The 18526-nt window shown below is 37.4% G+C and overlaps 2 protein-coding genes across 2 annotated transcripts; one reads left to right on the top strand and one right to left on the bottom strand.

Moving 5' to 3' along the window:
* Nucleotides 1-598: 598 nt before the first annotated feature.
* On the bottom strand, nucleotides 599-2115 carry LOC142521187 (glutathione S-transferase U17-like). Its single transcript, XM_075624414.1, has 2 exons — nucleotides 1696-2115; nucleotides 599-1132 (listed from the first exon to the last, which is right to left on the bottom strand). Exons 1-2 carry the CDS (start codon nucleotides 2011-2013, stop codon nucleotides 758-760), a joined length of 693 nt encoding a protein of 230 aa, XP_075480529.1. The 5' UTR covers nucleotides 2014-2115; the 3' UTR covers nucleotides 599-757.
* A 3023-nt stretch (nucleotides 2116-5138) lies between these two features.
* LOC142520320 (uncharacterized) lies at nucleotides 5139-5912 on the top strand. The gene is made up of 3 exons (XM_075623321.1): nucleotides 5139-5501; nucleotides 5559-5666; nucleotides 5763-5912. The coding sequence occupies exons 1-3, from the start codon at nucleotides 5139-5141 to the stop codon at nucleotides 5910-5912; spliced, it is 621 nt and encodes a 206-aa protein (XP_075479436.1).
* Nucleotides 5913-18526: the final 12614 nt, after the last annotated feature.

Below are 18526 nucleotides of genomic sequence, written 5' to 3'. Positions count from 1 at the left end.
GGCGTTGAGGTAACGCGCAGCTGGATTGCGATTTGATTCGTTTCCAAATTTTTGGAGACTGACAGACGGCTGGAAAAAAATGCAAACCTTGCACCCGGTAACCCGAGGACAGCACAACTAATCGAACTTTGAACCTGCGATTCAGTTCGACTCGGGAGGGGAGACTGGTGATATCCAATGGATGGGCCTGGGCCCACTACCTCTGGCCCATCCCAAGCCCAAATGGAAGACATGTCCATCTCATATAAATATCAGGTTTGAGTGTTTATTTGATTCATTCAATATATTGTTTTCAGCAGCACCCTTAGCTGCTCCCCCCATATATCCTCAGTCACTGACTTGAGCGTCGGAGGGGCTACGCTAGGACACCCTTATGGCCCCCTTCTAACGGTCTTCTTCGTGATTTCAGGCTCAGGACCATTTCAAAACCCTGCGTCTGTACTAGTGACGCTTGACGGAATCGAACCCTAAATTTCCCGTTAGTATCACCCACTTATAGTCTAATTTTTCGATTGTTGTGTTGATCGGCATGTGTTATCAATAAAAATAAAGTTATTTTTTTGCACTCCCACGAAAAATGATCAAAGATGAAAACAAATTAAGATCAACTTATTGGTGTGTATCATTGAAAACAAAAACATGCCAACTTCTGGGAGTCGGGGATTTCTAATTATTCCCACTTGAAACATGCAATAGGAAAATTATGATAACAAGGCGAAGAACATGAATCGGCCATGAAAATCATCCACAGGCCTTTTCACTCAGCAGCAGCAGCTTCTGGATTTGTGGCCTGCACTTTCTTGAAGAACTCCAACAACGTCTGAGGATTCAGCATAACATCTTTAACAGAACTGTCCGAATACATCTTATCGACCCATCCCACCAAAAGTGGCATCTTCTCCTCGTCAAATATTTTAACTCCAATCAAAGTTTCTGAAACCTTGATCCATCCCACGATACTCCCCAATGCGATATCGAGATATCCCACGTTTTCTCCTCCGAAGAAGGGTTTCCCTTTGCTGGAATCCGCGAAAGCTTTCTCCAACAACACTAATCCCTCGGATATTTCATCCAGAACCACTTTTCTCGCCTCTCCTTCTGATCCCCGGAGTTTCTTGAATGATTCATACCACTGAAAGAAATGTGAATTTTAATTTTGTGAACAGATATAGGTAGATATTGATTTGTAGTCTAATTTTATAAGATTTAATCCTTCTTTTTGTTGATGTTAATTTGCTTGTTGGGGGAAAATTTGATACATATAGCTCCACATAAATTTCAGCAAAAATTTGATCTATGTTATCAAATTACAATTTTAACAATGTATTTTTTGTTTTTTTAAAATTTTACTCATTTTTCATAGTCAAACGTCACACTTACAAAATTTAGTAAAACTGTAAATTTTGACAAAATAAAATACCAAAATAACAAAAGACAAAACGAAGATCGCCGAAAAAAATTACAATTTCAATAATTTATGTTCGTCTTTTTGTTTTTTTTTAATATTTTATATCGTCAAAAGTCATTTTTAACAAATCTTTTCTTTTTTACTTCGTTGAGCTTTAAACCAAGTTTCCGTTTCCATCAAACTCAATCTAAAACATATAACTATCACTTCAATCATTGAAAATAAAAGAAATCATATCTTTGTAAGAATACTATCGGGTACATAATAAAGTGTGGTATAACACATACCTTCCCATCGATATAATCTGCCCAGAAAAGGGCCATCGCACGATCATAGGAATCGGAAGGGAGAATAGACGGGCCTTCGTTCCAGACCTCATCTATGTACTGCACAATGATAAGTGATTCACAGACGGGCTTATCGCCATGGATAAGAATCGGGATCTTCTTTTGGACAGGATTGGCTTCAACCAGGATCCCACTTTTTTCATGTGGGTTAACTTCAACAAGCTCATATTCAACGGATTTGATCTTCAAAGCCAAGACAACCCTATTAACAAATGGGCTTGGCAGGATTCCGACAAGCTTTACGCCACTTGTTCCCATTGCCAGAATACTCGAGAACTCTGATTGAAGGGCACACTGTTCTTTTTAGGCCTCAGTAATCATTATTATATAGGTGGGGTTTTTTTTATATATATATATTATCTTTGAATTCATCGCACAAATTACCGTCTGAACGGGCTGGCAGATATTATATTCTTTGTTTGAAAAAAAAACAAGACCGGAAGGAGTCTTCGCTATTCGTCAACATAGATCAACATATTTTAATATTAAGCCGATATCAGATCTATAAATATGAAACAAGTCGATGACAAAATTGATATTTGAAACAATTTCATAAGAATTGTTGTGTTTAATATTTTACTCCAATTAAAAAAATCGAGTTTGAATAGTTCAAGAAGCGTGTGTGGGAAAAAGTATAATTTTGGTAGCTAAAACACCACTTTCCAATTTTCTTAAAATATCCTGGCATATCGACTTTGAGTACAGCCTCTATCTCTACGGACCGAATAATTTATATTTGTTTATTAAGTTGGTCGTTATTTTTGGTTTAATATTTAGCAACGTATATTTCCTTTTCTTCTGGCCGCCTGTATTGGATATTCATTTGCGTTTTTGGATGAGAACGCACCCATTTTGCCTTGTCATTTGAAGGTGATTGTTTTATTAATTTTTCTTTGTTGTTTAATTATTGATATCTCCGGAAGAGCGCGGATTATGGATGACTCGGGACAGTAAATGGATAGCCCGAATCATGGAAAGTTTGCAGAAGAAGCTCAAAAGTAGTCGGGCAGGTGAGTGCCCGAGACGTTATTTACCTGAACAACCTGAGGCCTGAGCTTTTGGATGAATTCTCGGTTGATGGCTCTCTACCGGGATGTCTCGGTAATATTACCACACTCGACTACGAGAGTAGGTGATATCTTATCTCGATAAACGTACCTGAGAGATCATACTAATTTGACGTGATGAAAAGGACAGATTGACGTGACAGGAACTTGATATTAGATGGCTATAAATGTGGTAAGTAGGCACTGAAAACAAAGGCATCATTATCTTCCTTCCTAAAAATAGCAGATTTGCTTTGCATTAAAAGGAGACATATACATATATACACCAGTGTCATTATTTTTCAAACAAACTACATTGGTTTTCTTCATTTTTCATCTGCTGACTTAAGCATCAAAGTGGTCACGTTGGACACCGCTCTAGCGCCCATTCACGTGTTTGTCTTCTTATTTCCAGGACATCATGGCAGCCCTACTCCAGAGAGATTCTCTAAATTTGTTATATATCTTGCGGCTCACTTTTCCATCATCTTCTTATCAGATTCAGTGGATTGTCCGACCCAGCTCGCCCTATTCACCTGGATCATATCATTGGCGCCGTCTGTGAGAAATTGAGCTCAAGGCGTAGATATGGCTCCCACTAGAAGAGCGAACCACGAAAACTCTCGGGTTCCTGGAGATAACCCACCTCTCTCTGGTCAAAGTGGCCCTCCACTCACTGGACCTCAGCCTACTATCACTTTGTCACTCGAGGAATTGGCCTGGATTATATCCGATGCCGTCGAGAAGGTCATAGCAAAAAAAGCCCATTCTCATCATTCTACCAAGCCAGAGCGTGAGCAAGAGCGAGAGCGAGATCAAGGGGGCATAGAAGAGGATGTAAGAGCGGAGGAGAGGGAATCCAGTTCTAGTTCCAAATCCCCTACTGTAGCTGAATAATTAGAGGAGTTAAGGAAGAAAATGAAGATATTGGAGGGGCAGTTTGGAGGTCGGAATAGTACTTGGATAGTCACTAAAGGATGTCCTTTTTCTGATGTCATCATCTGAGAACCTCTGCCAGGGCACTTCAAATCCACAAAGGTAAAGTATTATGACGGGAGTGCCGACCCTGAAGAACATGTCGCCCAATTCGAAAATATGTCTATGTTACACTGTTATGGGGATAGGATTAAATGTAAAGTGTTATTGACTACTTTGGTTGACTCAGCCCAGAGATGGTTTGAAGGACTATCCGCTCAAAGTATCCAGTCTTTTGAAGACTTCCAAAAATTGTTCTTACATCATTTTAGTAGCAGCAAGAAGTACAAAAGAATCACTTTCAGCTTGTTCCAAGTAAATCAGAGCCATGAAGAAACTCCAAGGGCATACATCAGGAGATTCAATCGAGTTGCTTTGGATGTCCCTTCCTGCGCCCCTAAAATAAAAACTACTGCATTTACCAAGGGTTTACAAGAGAGAGAATTTTTCCGATCATTAACCAAGAAATCTCTCAGGGACCTTGAGGATCTTCTGGCCCAGGCAGAAAAATACATTAACATGGAGGAAGCCCAGAAGCAGAAGCGAGATGCTTTAAAGAGAAAAAGAGGTGATCGGGTGGCCAGACCTAAGGAGAGAGTTCAGAAGAGGGTAAACTCCGGACATTTTCCCATCATGTGCCTCTGAAAATTACCCGAGACAGGATGTCCAAGAATGCAGCTCGGGACCTGAACCCCATTCCACAATCTTTTAGATCTGAGAAGAAGGGATTTTGTACCCTTCACAAAGTATGTTCTCATGACACAAGTGAGTGTCGAATGTTGAAAAAAGGAATACATACATCCTACTGTCCCATGATACAATCCATCAAACAGAAGGACAAGATTGCAACCCTCGTCAACTCAACTTCCAAGACCTAGTTCACGAGAGGATTCACTAGGTGTCCTGAGCGGAAGAAGAAATCAAGAACCAGAGTGGAAGAATGCCTCATCCTCTACCTTAAGAGTGATAAAAATGATTTCCAGAGGCTCCACAGATGGTGATTCTAATCGGGCTCGAAAGGCACGAGGTAGGAGAGATTGTTTGGAAGTTGAGGGAGCAAGGGGGAATGAATTGGTCATCAGCTTTGGCCCGGATGATCTCCGAGGAGTCAGCCTTCCTCATAATGACGCCATGGTAATCCAATCCCGAGTTGCTAACTATGATGTCATGAGCGTATTTGTAGATTCGGGTAGCTCTATTAAAGTTATCTTCAAGGAAGTCCTAGTGCAAATGGATTTACAAGAGTGCTAGTTAGAGCCAATAGAAAACGCCCTTTTCGGTTTTTCTGGTCATGCCTTGTACCCGGAGGGAGAAATTATTTTGCATTTGACCCTAGGAACCCGAGAGGTAAGAAAAACTGTCATGACCACTTTTACAGTTGTGGATGCCTCTTCATCATACAATATTATCTTGGGTCGACCTGTTATGAACGAATTAAAAGCTGTAGCATCCATTTATCACCAGAAGATAAAATTTCCAGTCAGAAATCAGGTAGGAGAAATACGGGGAGATCAACCCTCTTCTCGAAAATGCTATGTGGAAACAATCCGGGTGGACCAAAAGAAGGAGAGGCGGGAGAAGGAGGGTGGAGGTCGTACTGAGGAGATGGAGAGGATATCGGAAAAGGGAAAAGTACATTTTTTGGCAGAGGAGGAGCAAGAGGTGGTGGAGTTTATGCCGGGAAAGGAAATCCTGGTGGCTCGAGATCTTGGCTTATCCACCCGGGTGAGTCTATTAAATTGTTTTAAAACTAACATTAATGTTTTTGCCTGGTTACAACAGGAATTGGTTGGGATTTCATCCCTGGTGGCTGAGCATAGTTTATATATCATCCCGGGATCCCAGCATATTAAACAGAAAAAGAGACACTTTGGCCCGGAGAAAGACAAAGTAATTGATGAACATGTCAGGGAATTGTTGCAAGCTGGCCACATTCGAGAAATACAATTTTCTACTTGACTCTCGAATGTAGTGTTGGTTCCTAAGGCTGCAGGAAAGTGGAGGATGTATGTAGATTTCAGGGATCTTAACAAGGAATGCCCCAAGGATCATTATCCTCTTCCCCGGATTGATCAGCTGGTGAATTCCACTTCTGGCTACAAATTGCTCAGTTTTATGGACGCTTATCAAGGGTAACACCGAATTCCCCTGGCCAAGATCGATCAAGAGAAGGCCAGTTTTATTACCTCGGGCGGCACGTTTTTGCTATGTAATCATGTCTTTCGGGTTAAAGAATGCCAGTGCAACATATCAACGCTTAATGAATCGAGTGTTTGTGAAGCAGTTGGGAAGGAACATTAAAGTATACGTGGATTAAATACTGGGCAAGTTCCGAAAGATTTCTTGTTTTATTCTTGATTTGGAAGAAACGTTTTGAAACGTCTACTAAATAAAATATTACTAAAAAATTTTATTTTTAAGATAATTTTCGAAAATTTTATCTTTATGCATGCATGCAATAGTATCTGAAAATTTCACATTTTAAAATAAAAGTAATCAACTAACAAATGAAAATAATGCATGCAGTTTAAAAATAGACAATTCGTCAATCCTCGACATACGTTTAAAATAAAACAAATATGAAACATGTGAAGTTCCTGATAACCATCAACAAAATAAAAAGAATGAGTATGAAAATATCCATCAACTCCTAACTAAAAACATAATGTGCGAAAAATACGGTCATCGGGTTCGTGTGCGCACAACCAACTCTATTTTCAAATAGTTTGCAAGAAACATCAAAGGTGTGTTAGCTTCTTTAATACCTAAATGAATCACTTTCTCAATATATTGAGATTAACATAAGGAATAACCCTTTCTATGTTTCTTTACTTTGATGTCTAAGATAGTATCTACCTCACCCAAATCTTTCATTTTGAATTGAGAGGTTAAATATTTATTAGTTTCATTTATTCATTGCATATTTGTACTAACAATTAACATGTCATCTACCTAGAGACATATTATAACTCCATGATCTTATGAGAATTTTGTGTAGATACACTTCTCGACATTATTACGGCGAAATCGATGTGATAAGATTATTGTCTCAAATTTATCATTCCATTGTTTAGAGCCTATTTTAGTTCATACAAATATTTGACTATTTTGCAAACTTTCTTTTCATTTTCGGGCATTACAAATTTTTCAGGTTGTTCCATGTATATTTTTTCTTCCAGATCCCAGTCTAAGAAGATTGTTTTAACATCTATTTTTGTGTATATATAAATTATATATTGATACTAAAGCAAATATCACTCTAATGGATGAAATCCGTGCAACGAGTGCACACGTATCAAAATAATCTACTCTTTTTTTTGTTTAAATCTTTGGGCCACTAGCCTTGCTTTAAATGTCTGTATAGATCCATCGATATTCCATTTCTTTCTAAAAACCCATTTACAACCGATGGGTTTAGAATCACAAGGTAGATCTACCAACAACCATGTATTATTAGATAAAATATAATCTATTTCATCATTGACCGCTTCTTTATGGAAAGCAGAATCTCTTGAGTTCATTGCCTCATGAAATGTTTTTGGATCTTCCTCGACATGTATTATTCAGTAATATATGTCTATTCCCTTCCACTAATAAGACTATGGCTTGTGAAGATATAAAGTCAGAACCAGAATTCTTTTCTTTCTTAGCCCTCTAACGTTTCATTATTTCACCAGGAATTTCAATAGCTTTTCTTTTAACATTATTAGAGCTATTAATTACACTCGATTTGACATAAACTTTAAATATCTAAGCTTTTCAATAGCTTTTCTTTTATTATTGTTGGAACCACAATTTGACATAAACTTTAAATGTCTAAAATTTACACGTCTCAAGCGATTATGTCATAATATAGAGGATGAGTCAATCAAGTAAGCAGAATAATCAATCTTATTATAATTTTTATTGTTACAGACAAGATTGAGATAGAACATGTTATCACAGGAGTACCCTTGACCAAAAAATACACTTTTCTTGTATATTATTAATTTTTCACACTCAAGTGAAACCTTCATACCCTTTTTGCATTGGATATTTGCAGACACAAGATTCACTCTAACACTTGGAACATGAAGAACATTTGTAAGAATTAATTTCTTTCCTGAATTGAATTGTAGTTCCATTGACCCTTTTCCATGAACCTTTGTTGTGTCATGATTCCCCATCAACACCTTTTCTTCATTGAAACATCTTTACATTCCACAAATTGATACTTATCATTGCAGGAATAAATAGTTGCTCCAGAATAAAACCACCAATCACAAGATTTTCATCATTGTTGATTTTGATATCATGCTAATTCGCATTTTGAAACCATATCAACAAGTTCATTATTTTATTAGCATCATTTTCCCCAAATTTCAGTCTCTTTTGGACTCAAGAACATTCCAAATAAATCTATCGGTACCTTGTTTTTCAGAAGTATACTTGGCCTCAAGAGCATTCCAAATTTATTTTGAGGATTGGATTGATCTGAACAAATCATAGAGACAATCAGACATTGAATATCATTATCTCCCTTTTTCTTGTGTGCAACTTTTGAAGTATCTGAATCTCCATCATTTGGAGCAGGCAAACTATACTATACACAATTTAGTGAGAAGAAAAATTAACTTGTCCTTACAGCAAGTGAGGTTCAATCCTTTGCACACAATTATTACCTCAGTATTGTTATATAAAGTTGTGCAGAATCTTACCAAACCAAAAATTGTATTTACTTTTGAGGCGTGAAGAACATTTTCTTTGAGGTAAAATTTGCCCCCAATATTTTGTTGTTGCAGGGAAACAATAAGTAGATTATCCTAGGATACAACAAAGCCCTTAGAGATAAAAGAAACTGAAAGAAACGTTGTTCGATAGATGTGAGTAAATATACGAACAATAGTGTAAAGTTATGAATTTGTATTTTATCAGAATTAAGTGTTGTGCCAAATGTTACAACATTTGAGACAACATGCAGCGGAATATTAAAATTTGCAACAAAAATTCACTTTAAATAAATAGATGGACAAGATTAAATTTGCACAAGTATAAATAATTGTGTAGCGCCTCAGGGCAAAAATTAATCATTAGAAAACCAAAACGTTTACACAAAAATCAATCACTAGTGATTTTCACAAAAATCAATTTCCTCAACACGTTGAGAAAATAAACGCTTTCTAAAACAGATAACCAGAATAAAACTTATTCGAGAAAGCAAAAAACGTGATGCCAAAACTTGGAGCAACAAAAACGATCTTCGGCCAACTTCGTCACGGATGTTGTCTGCAGATGTGTCCAACATTCAAGGCAACACACGGTATCTGCACTCTTCACAACAGCACGTCCCTTGAAGAAATATTTCTCTGAAATTCCACAGCGTGCACAAGTGCGTGTATGTATATGAGAGGAGAGTATATAATTGATCTTCCGTCGGTGTAGTGACTATCCTCCTCTTCCCTTATTTATCAAATTCCTCACTATCAAATCTACAAGATAAGGAAGTTTTAAAATTTGATTAGTAAATAAACTCCTCTTTTAAACATCATATCATATCATGATAAAACTTATTATACTTATCTCATTATCTAGAAAGGAAAAACCTCAATAAATATTTTAAACAATCAACTCAACAAGGAAAGATAATATTAGGAAAATATTTAAGATAAGAAATTATATCACTTAAATAAAGTAAATAATATTTCCCTTCAAACTCTCCATTTTTGCCTTTCTAGACAAAATGAAATCAAACACATTTATCCTTGTGTTAGGTCTGGTCATCTCCCCCTGAGTTAGAGAATTTTTCTCCCCCTGAATAAAACAGAGTTAGCATGAGTGTTGTTAGTTTTGTTGGCAACACTTGAGACAACACCTACACCATTTCATTAACAGTTCATTAAGCAAATACATCAGGCGCAGAAAAAACATAAATTCTAAACAAACTAATGACTAATAGAGTAAAACAATAAACATAAAAATAAACATCAACCCTCAACCAAAAACACTTAATTCCCATCATCCTCTTCATCAGAATCCTCTTCCTCTTCAGTGACCTTGGTTTTGGTCCCAGATGGACCAGCTTCGGTTTGATCAGTTGTACCATCTCCCCCTTTTTGTCCTGGAAAGACACCTACCTCCAAAAGTAGCCTGTGGTTGGCCACAAGAGCCTCATAGTATGCAATGTCTGCCTTAGCCTGGAAGATCTTGGTAAGGGCATGATCAATTTGAGCTTGAATTTCAGAGACAGTGAACTTCACAAATCCATCAGCCGATGGAGTAGAGGTGGAGCTTTTAGGAAGTCCAGAAACAGGTGTTGCTATGGGAAAGACAGTCCAGGGAAGGTCAATATTTCGATTGCCAGAGCAATCTTGAACGGTTCACCAATATCAGACAGTTGCTCATCGATATCCCTAATAAAACCTTGTGAGATCAGCAGTCCATATATCAGACTTGGGAATGGGAGCTTCGACGCTTTGAGTCCACCATCAGCATACTGCAGCACTGTGTTGAACACAAGCTTCCCAAATTTGAAGACCCCATTTGTTCCAATGGTGATATGAATCTGGCCGGGCATGGCGTTCAAAGGATTGGAAGAAGATTCAAGGAAGCAATACAGGGAGTCATGAGCAAGCAAGAAGGGTTCGTGATGCATGGGAGTACGTTTGGAGGCCAAAGAAACATTATTCAAGTGATAAATAATGAAGAAAATTTGAAGACATCGCGCCCGGGCGGACATAACTTACCGTCCGAGCGCGCCCTTACGTTTCAATAAAAAATTTGGCCGAAGACTCTCCGCCTGGGCGGACATAAATATCCGCCCGATCGCGCTCTGTTGCGAGAAAGCCGAACACTTTCCGCCCGGGCGGACATAAATATCCGCCCGAGCGCGTCGCCTGCGAGAAAAATACCTAGTTTCCTATTTTAGTGTTTTTATTATTTTGGCAAGTAGATTTGATATTTTTTAGATTTGTAAACAATATATACTCTAAAATTGGTCATTGTAACATTACATTATTTTGATTTTAATCATCTTGATCGAGTTTTTCTCTCAAATTTTCAAAGCTTTGCTTTGTATACACCTTTGTGTGTTTCTCAAATCAAACTTCTCAAAGTTTATTACTTTGTGGCATTTGTCGATTGTTCTTCACTCGGATTGTCAAAGACGAGTTCTTTGAAGGTTCACTTGAATTTCGATTGTTTATCCTTCGTTAATATTTGTTGCTAAATTCTTTAATTTAGAGGTGAATATTACAACCTTACTTGTGTCATAAAGATCGGGACAAAACAACCGTTTCTTTATTTCATCGAATTGAGGGCGTGACTCCGTTTTGAGCGCATTTGCTTATCGTGGGTTGAAGAATCGCATCATTTGGTATCAGAGCTTTAGGTTCTCTTTGATTCAAGTAAGTTTATCCTTTTTATTTTCAGATCTGTATTTATCCTTGTGTGTTAATAGATCTGTTTTATCCGTTCGTTCTTTGTTTTCGTGAATCACTGATTCTCGAAATTTGTGAAATTTTTTCTTTTTTTCGAGTGCACACAGAATCCATCTTGTGCAAGAGGCAAAAAAAAAAAATACCAAAATTTCGAAATTTTGCCATAGATTGGTTTTGGTATTTTGTTCTATTCTCTCGTGGGAGCCATATTCAAGTGTCTCTCACAATAAAAAAAAAATTATTATTGTGATATTATTTAGCATTATATCTTGTTCTTTTTTGTGAGTCATATTCAAGCGACTCTCACAATCAAAAAAAAATTTCAAGTTTCTCGTTTTATGCAGTCCGTGTAAGTTAGTTTGTAAGTGTCGTGAAGTTTGAAATTATGAGTTTGATGCACACAAGCTACAAAGCCTAAAGTGTACCCTACGAGAGAACTCTCCAAATCGAGTGAAATACTTGAGGGCGTGTATTTATTTCTTGGAGTGACGTGCGAGGTTTTGTAGTGAGGACAAAAAAAAGAGAAAAAAAAGGAAGAGAGAGTCGAGTGAATTTTCATTGGAGTGACCGTGAGGATTCGTGGTGAGGAACTTTATTCTTTATTGTTTTATACTAACATTTTCTTGTAGGTATAACTATTGATGCGATCCCGCCCACGAGATCTTTGATTTTTCCCGATCTTTGAAACAAGTAATTGATAGATGTGACAATCGCCTCTAGATCACGTGGTCTAGCAACAATTAATCAACGATAAAAACAATCTCGTTCAAGAGAACCTCCAAAGAACCCGTCCTTGGCAACCCTCGTGATATTCGATTGACAAACGCCACAAAAGATAAATCTTTTGATAAGTTTGATTTGATACAACGCAAAAGTTATAACGAAACTTAAGCTTGTTTTTGAGAGAATTCTCAAATAAAGATTTTTTATAAAACTCAATTAATGACTCAAAAGTTGAATTGTTTACATGGTATTCTAGCTTAAATATAGGTAACGAAAACCTAAATACAGAAAATTGCATATTTAAAGATATTAAATCTACTTGCCAAAATAATTAAAACTCTAAAAAGGAAAAAATATTCTCGCCCAAACGTAAAGGGCACGGACCCCGGGTATACCTCTGGGTAAGGGTCCGTGTACACTCGGCCAAAAACACTCTCCAGCAAACAAAGGACACGGACCCCGTGTACAGGTCCGTGCATGGGTCCGTGTAGGCTCGGTTTTCTTCATTCTCGATTGTGATGGGCACGGACCCCGTGTACAGGTCCGTGTACAAGTTCGTGTAGCCTCGGTCGACAAAAATGATGCTTGAATAAGGTTCTTTTGATCTCCAGACATACTCTCATGCATCACGAGCCCTTCTTCCTTGATCATCCCAGCCAGATTCATATCATACTCCCCTTCTTCAAAAAGATTTGTCCTCAAATCTTGCCCCCTGCACAAAAACGAAGCAAGTTAGTAATAACAAGGACGATATTATCAACATGCTTACCTCTAAGCTCAAGTTTGTAGGTGCCATCCATTGCATGCCCCATCACTGTTTGGAATCCCAGCTCCATGGCTGCCCTCTCCATGTAATCATTAATTACACCAATCATCAAATAATAAGTGACATGAATTGATAAGGAGAATATATCATTAAGCATTATAAAAATTAAATTCCTCCCCTTCTTAGGCCTAGTTAACACACAAATGATATCCGTACACGTGTACGACCTTAGCTCACTAGGAATAAGACATAGTTCATGCACGATATAAGAATCTAGCCAAAATGTCAATCTCTTATATGCAATGCATGTTTCACAATTTCACTCAACATATCTCTTCATATGCAACCAACACATATAATCATGCATGTTATCAAAGATAAAAACACCACTATATGCATCACTAGTACGTAACTCATGCAATGAATATAGAATGAAGAATTTATTCTCCTTAAAATTGTACTCATTATGCACATAAAAATTCTGATATTCATTCATGCTCTTTTCAACGCCATCATCAAACAAATATGAATCATGCACATAGAACACATCAGATGTACTATCCATGTAATCATTTAACACAACACAAGAATTTAATTCTAATGCACTCAAGTCATTGACATGCCAAAACCTCATCAATTTGACAATCTTTGAACACTCAAAATAACTAACATTTGAATTTAATTCATGCATTATATCACCATCATCAACGCTGTGACTCCCTGACAAAATCGTCATCTCATCGTTAGACCATTTGGACATCACACTTTCAACACTCACCCCAAATTCTTGAGCACAACACAACAATGAACTAAGATAAGGACTAAAATCATACCTCATGCTTGTTGCGTTGGCAACTATGCTTACCTCACGGTGATTGCTCTCAACGCCAAATGGATCATCCCATTGCATTTTTACACCTTCCACATTTGCTCGTCTCCTCATCACAACTTCATCATAACCCTGCAAATGAGAAATAACAATGCTCGGGATTGAACCGGCTATATCATCACAAGAATAATAAACCACTTTGTACAAAGGTACTTTAAGGGGTTTATACAAAAGTAAACAACTCTCATCCTCACTCTTTTCATTCTTTTGGGCCTTAAAATTATTTTTCTTTTTTTTTTCTTTTTCTTTTTCTTTGGCCTCTTTTTCTTTTTCATCTTTTCTCTTTTTTTTATTTTCTATGGCCAACTCACTCTTTTGTTCACTCTTTCTTTCGGCCATTTCATATTTCTTTTCACTCAATTCATGCATAAATTTCAATTGATCCTCAAGAACATTTGGATTCAATTGATACAATGAAACATTTTGTCCATCAAGAAATGGATGTACAATAATTGCTCCTCCACCTAATGAATCAGCTTCCACTATACATTGCTTAACATCCTCCGACTCATCAACTAGTGGAATACTATCATCAACCACTTTCTCAACTACAACCTCCACTTGAGATTCAACATCAATGCTCACTTCAACTCCACATTCGACTGCATTCTTAGATTCACATTCAACTCTAGACTCCAGTACATTCATCTCCTCCTTTGTACATTGGCTAATATCATGTCCAAACTCTAGACACCAAATACATTGAATATCATAAGTACTAACATTTGAAATTTTAGATGTACCTTCATACCCATGCTTCAAAAGCATCTTCAGTCTAGTCTTGACCTTCTTCTCTTCACTCGACCTTCGTGCGGATGTCAAGAACTCCTTCCATGAGTCAATTCCCTGCCTACCACTCGATTTGCACCTCCTATCATCACGATCCAAATGCAATGCTCTATCCCCACCAAATCTACTACCTTGTCTCTTCTCATTAGCACTACCCTCAAGCCTATCCAACCTTTCATGTAAAGGCTTAAGCTCCTTCTCCCATATTCTATCAATCCCCCTTAACATTGTTTGAAATTGAAGATCGTCAACCATTATACCTGCAAGAAAAGGTTAGTATAAAACAATAAAAGAATAAAGTTTCCTCACCACAAATTCTCACTAGTCACTCCAATGAAAATTCACTCGCACTCGTCTTTTTCCCTCACCACAAAACCTCACAAATCACTCCAATGAAAATTCACTCCACTCAAATATGTTCACTCAAGTGAGAATTCTCAAGGGGGCGCTTAAGTCTCGTGGCTTCCACGTATCAAACTTATGAGATCAATCCTTGACGCTTGAAATTCGACTCACTTAGACCACACAAGAACAAGCAACTCTGGAAATTGACTAGAATGCGACTAAATGACAAGGACAAACTTAACGCTGAAATATAAGCGCTAAAATTCCAACAAACACCCGATTCAAAATTTTTCTTTTTTCGAAATTTTTTTTCGAGTGAACAGTAACTTCGGCGGATGAACAGTAGTTCCGGCGTGAACAGTTTCGTGAATAATTTCGGCGGATTAACAGTAACTCCGCCAGATGAACAGTAATTTCGGCGACGATGAACAGTATCTCGGCGGATGAATAGTACCGTGAACAGTAAATCTGGCAATGAACAGTAATTTCGGATATGAACAGCACTTCCGATGAACAGTAATTTCCGATATGAACAGGACTTCCGATGAACAGTACTTTCCGATATGAACAGTACTTCCAATGAACAGTAACTCCGGCGAATGAACAATAATTCGCGATTTTTTTTTTTGAATTCAACAAATCCGTAGAAATCGCTACACGAAAATCGGTATTGAAAATTCTACGAAGAATTGAATGGATATGCTTACTTGAATCAAAAACCTTGAGCTCTGATACCACCTGATGCGATCCCGCCCACGAGATCTTTGATTTTTCCCGATCTTTGAAACATGTAATTGATAGATGTGACAATCGCCTCTAGATCACGCGGTCTAGCAACAATTAATCAACGATAGAAACAATCTCGTTCAAGAGAACCTCCAAAGAACCCGTCCTTGGCAACCCTCGTGATATTCGATTGACAAACGCCACAAAAGATAAATCTTTTGATAAGTTTGATTTGATACAACGCAAAAGTTATAACGAAACTTAAGTTTGTTTTTGAGAGAATTCTCAAAGAAAAGTTTTTTATAAAACTCAATTAATGACTCAAAAGTTGAATTGTTTACGTGGCATTCTAGCTTAAATATAGGTAACGAAAACCTAAATACAGAAAATTGCATATTTAAAGATATTAAATCTACTTGCCAAAATAATTAAAACTCTGAAAAGGAAAAAATATTCTCGCCCAAACGTAAAGGGCACGGACCCCGAGTATACCTCCGGGTAAGGGTCCGTGTACACTCGGCCAAAAACATTCTCCAGCAAACAAAGGACACGGACCCCGTCTACAGGTCCGTGCATGGGTCCGTGTAGGCTCGGTTTTCTTCATTCTCGATTGTGATGGGCACGGACCCCGTGTACAGGTCCGTGTAGCCTCGGTCGACAAAATTGATGCTTGAATAAGGTTCTTTTGATCTCCAGACATACTCCAATGCATCACGAGCCCTTCTTCCTTGATCATCCCGGCCAGATTCATATCAATTATTGACGATCGTCAATCTTAATTAATGTAAGGAGGGTTGGATAGAATGTGGGAGAAGGAGTTTAAGCCTCTACGAAAAAAATATAGGAGTTGTGAAGAAGAGGAGACATGTAATGGGCATGTTGATGGGAATAGACAAGATAGTAGATTTGGAAGGAATAGAGCGTCGCATTTGGATCGATATGATGATAGGCGATGTGAGGAGGATAGAGGAGTTGGCAGAAAAAGTGAACGTGATGTGCCTAGGGAGTCTTTGACATCCACTTGGCGAAGGAGCGTGGGAGAGAAAATCAGTGTTAGGCCAAAGAAGGAGTCGAGATGTGAAGCTAGCAAATATGAATATCAAGGTAACTTAAATTATAGTACTAGTGATATTATATGTTGTTGGTGTCTAGAAGTTGGGCATGTTATTAACCAATGTCCAAGTTACGGTGTGATAGTAGTAGAGTCACCTATTGAGCTTGAACCGCAAATTGAGGTTGAGGGTGTAGTTGAATCTGAATCTCAAGTTGAGGTCGTAGTTGAACCTAAATTTGAAGTTGAGGTTGTTGTTGAACTTGAACATGAGTTTGATGTGGTATTTGAGCCTGAATTTGAGGTGGTAGTTGGGAGAGTTGATGATGATGGCATTGCATTAGTTGGTGAGCTAAATGTCGTTGAACGATATACGGTTGAGGATGAGTCATTAGATGGAGAAGAAGTGCATGATTTGTCTATTAAGGAGGAGGAGAGTAGACATGGAGCAATTATTGTACATCAATTTCTTGAGGGAAAAAATGTTTCATTGGTTCAATTGAATCCAAGTGTTCTTGACGATCAATTGAAATTTATTCATGAAGTGAGAGAAAAAGAATTTAAAATGGCCGTAAGAAAGAGGGAACAAAAGAGTGAGATGACCATAAAAAGAAAAAAAGATGAAAAAAATGAGGTAAAAGAAAAAGATAGAGACAAAGAGGCCAAAGAAAAGGAAAAGAAAAATAAATTAAAGGCCCAAAACAACGAGGTTGAGAGTTGCTTATGCTTGCATAAGCCATTTCATGAACCTTTGTACAAAGTGGTTTATTTCCATTGTGATGATATAATCGGTTCAATCCCGAGCATTGTTACTTTGTCTTTGCAGGGTTATGGTGATGTCATGATGAGGAAGCGAGTAAGTGTTGATGATGTGAGAATGCAATGGGACGACTCATATGAATTCGAGAGTAATCGCGATGAGGTAAGGTTAATTGTCAACGCAACATATAAGAGGTATGATTTGCTTCCTTACCTTAAGTCATTGTTGTTTTGCTTTCAAGAGTTTGGAGAATGGGTTGAAAATGTGATATTTAGGAAGTATGACTATGATTTACCCTTGTTGCCTAAGTGTCACAGAATTGATAGTGGTGATATATTGCATGAATTAAATTCAAATGTTATTGATTTTAAGTGTTCAAAGATTGTCAAATTGATGAGGCTTTGTCATGGCAATGACTTGTGAGCATTAGAATTAAATTCATGTGATGAGTTAAATGATTGCATGGATAGTACATTTAGTGTGCCCTATTTGCATGATTCATATTTGTTTGATGATGGAGTTTGAAAGAGCATGAATGAATATCAGAATTTTTATGTTCATAATGAATACAATTTTAAGGAAAATAAATTCTTCATTCTATATTCATTGAATGAGTTATGTACTAGTGATGCATATAGTGGTGTTTTTATCTTTGATAAAATGCATGATTATATGTGTTGGTTGCATATGAAGAGATATGTTGAGTGAAATTGTGAAACATGCATTGCATATAAGAGATTGACATTTTGGCTAGATTTTTATATCGTGCATGAACTATTTCTTATTCCTAGTGATCTATGGTCGTGCACGTGTATGGATTTCACTTTTGTGTTAACTAGGTCTAAGAAAGGGAGAAACCTTATTTTTGTGGTACTTAATGGTATTTTATCATTTGGTGTCATTTATTATTTGGTATGTGATAAATTTGATGAGTTTATAGGAAAGACAACGGGGATATTGGGAATTCCAGTGCTAAAGGAGCGAGCGAACAATAACACCTACAAACTTGAGTTGAAAGGTAAGCATGTTGATAATTTAATTCTTTTTATTACTGACGTGTTTCATTTTTGCGTAGGTAGACAAGATTTGAGGACAAATCTTTTTGAAGAAGTGGAGTATTATATGAATCTGGCCGGGCTTGGCGTTCAAAGGATTGGAAGGAGGTTCAAGGAAGCACTACAGGGAGTCATGAGCAAGCAAAAAGGGTTCGTGATGCATGAGAGTACATTTGGGGGCCAAAGGAACATTATTCAAGTGATAAATAATGAAGAAAATTCGAAGACATC

This window comes from Primulina tabacum, chromosome 12 (assembly GCF_025594145.1).
Source record: "Primulina tabacum isolate GXHZ01 chromosome 12, ASM2559414v2, whole genome shotgun sequence".
NCBI lineage: Eukaryota > Viridiplantae > Streptophyta > Magnoliopsida > Lamiales > Gesneriaceae > Primulina > Primulina tabacum.
Note: the sequence above shows the minus strand (reverse complement) of the source record. Positions and strands in the feature narration are given on the sequence as shown.

What these genes read in the sequence shown, in the direction of transcription:
- LOC142521187 (XM_075624414.1), bottom strand. Translation starts at nt 2,013, where the DNA reads ATGGGAACAAGTGGCGTAAAGCTTGTCGGAATCCTGCCAAGCCCATTT. An exon ending in CAGATTATATCGATGGGAAG is followed by an intron (nt 1,133 to 1,695) that starts GTATGTGTTATA and finishes CATTTCTTTCAG; the next exon opens with TGGTATGAATCATTCAAGAA.
- LOC142520320 (XM_075623321.1), top strand. Translation starts at nt 5,139, where the DNA reads ATGACCACTTTTACAGTTGTGGATGCCTCTTCATCATACAATATTATC. An exon ending in ATCTTGGCTTATCCACCCGG is followed by an intron (nt 5,502 to 5,558) that starts GTGAGTCTATTA and finishes TGGTTACAACAG; the next exon opens with GAATTGGTTGGGATTTCATC. An exon ending in TTGGCCCGGAGAAAGACAAA is followed by an intron (nt 5,667 to 5,762) that starts GTAATTGATGAA and finishes TTGGTTCCTAAG; the next exon opens with GCTGCAGGAAAGTGGAGGAT.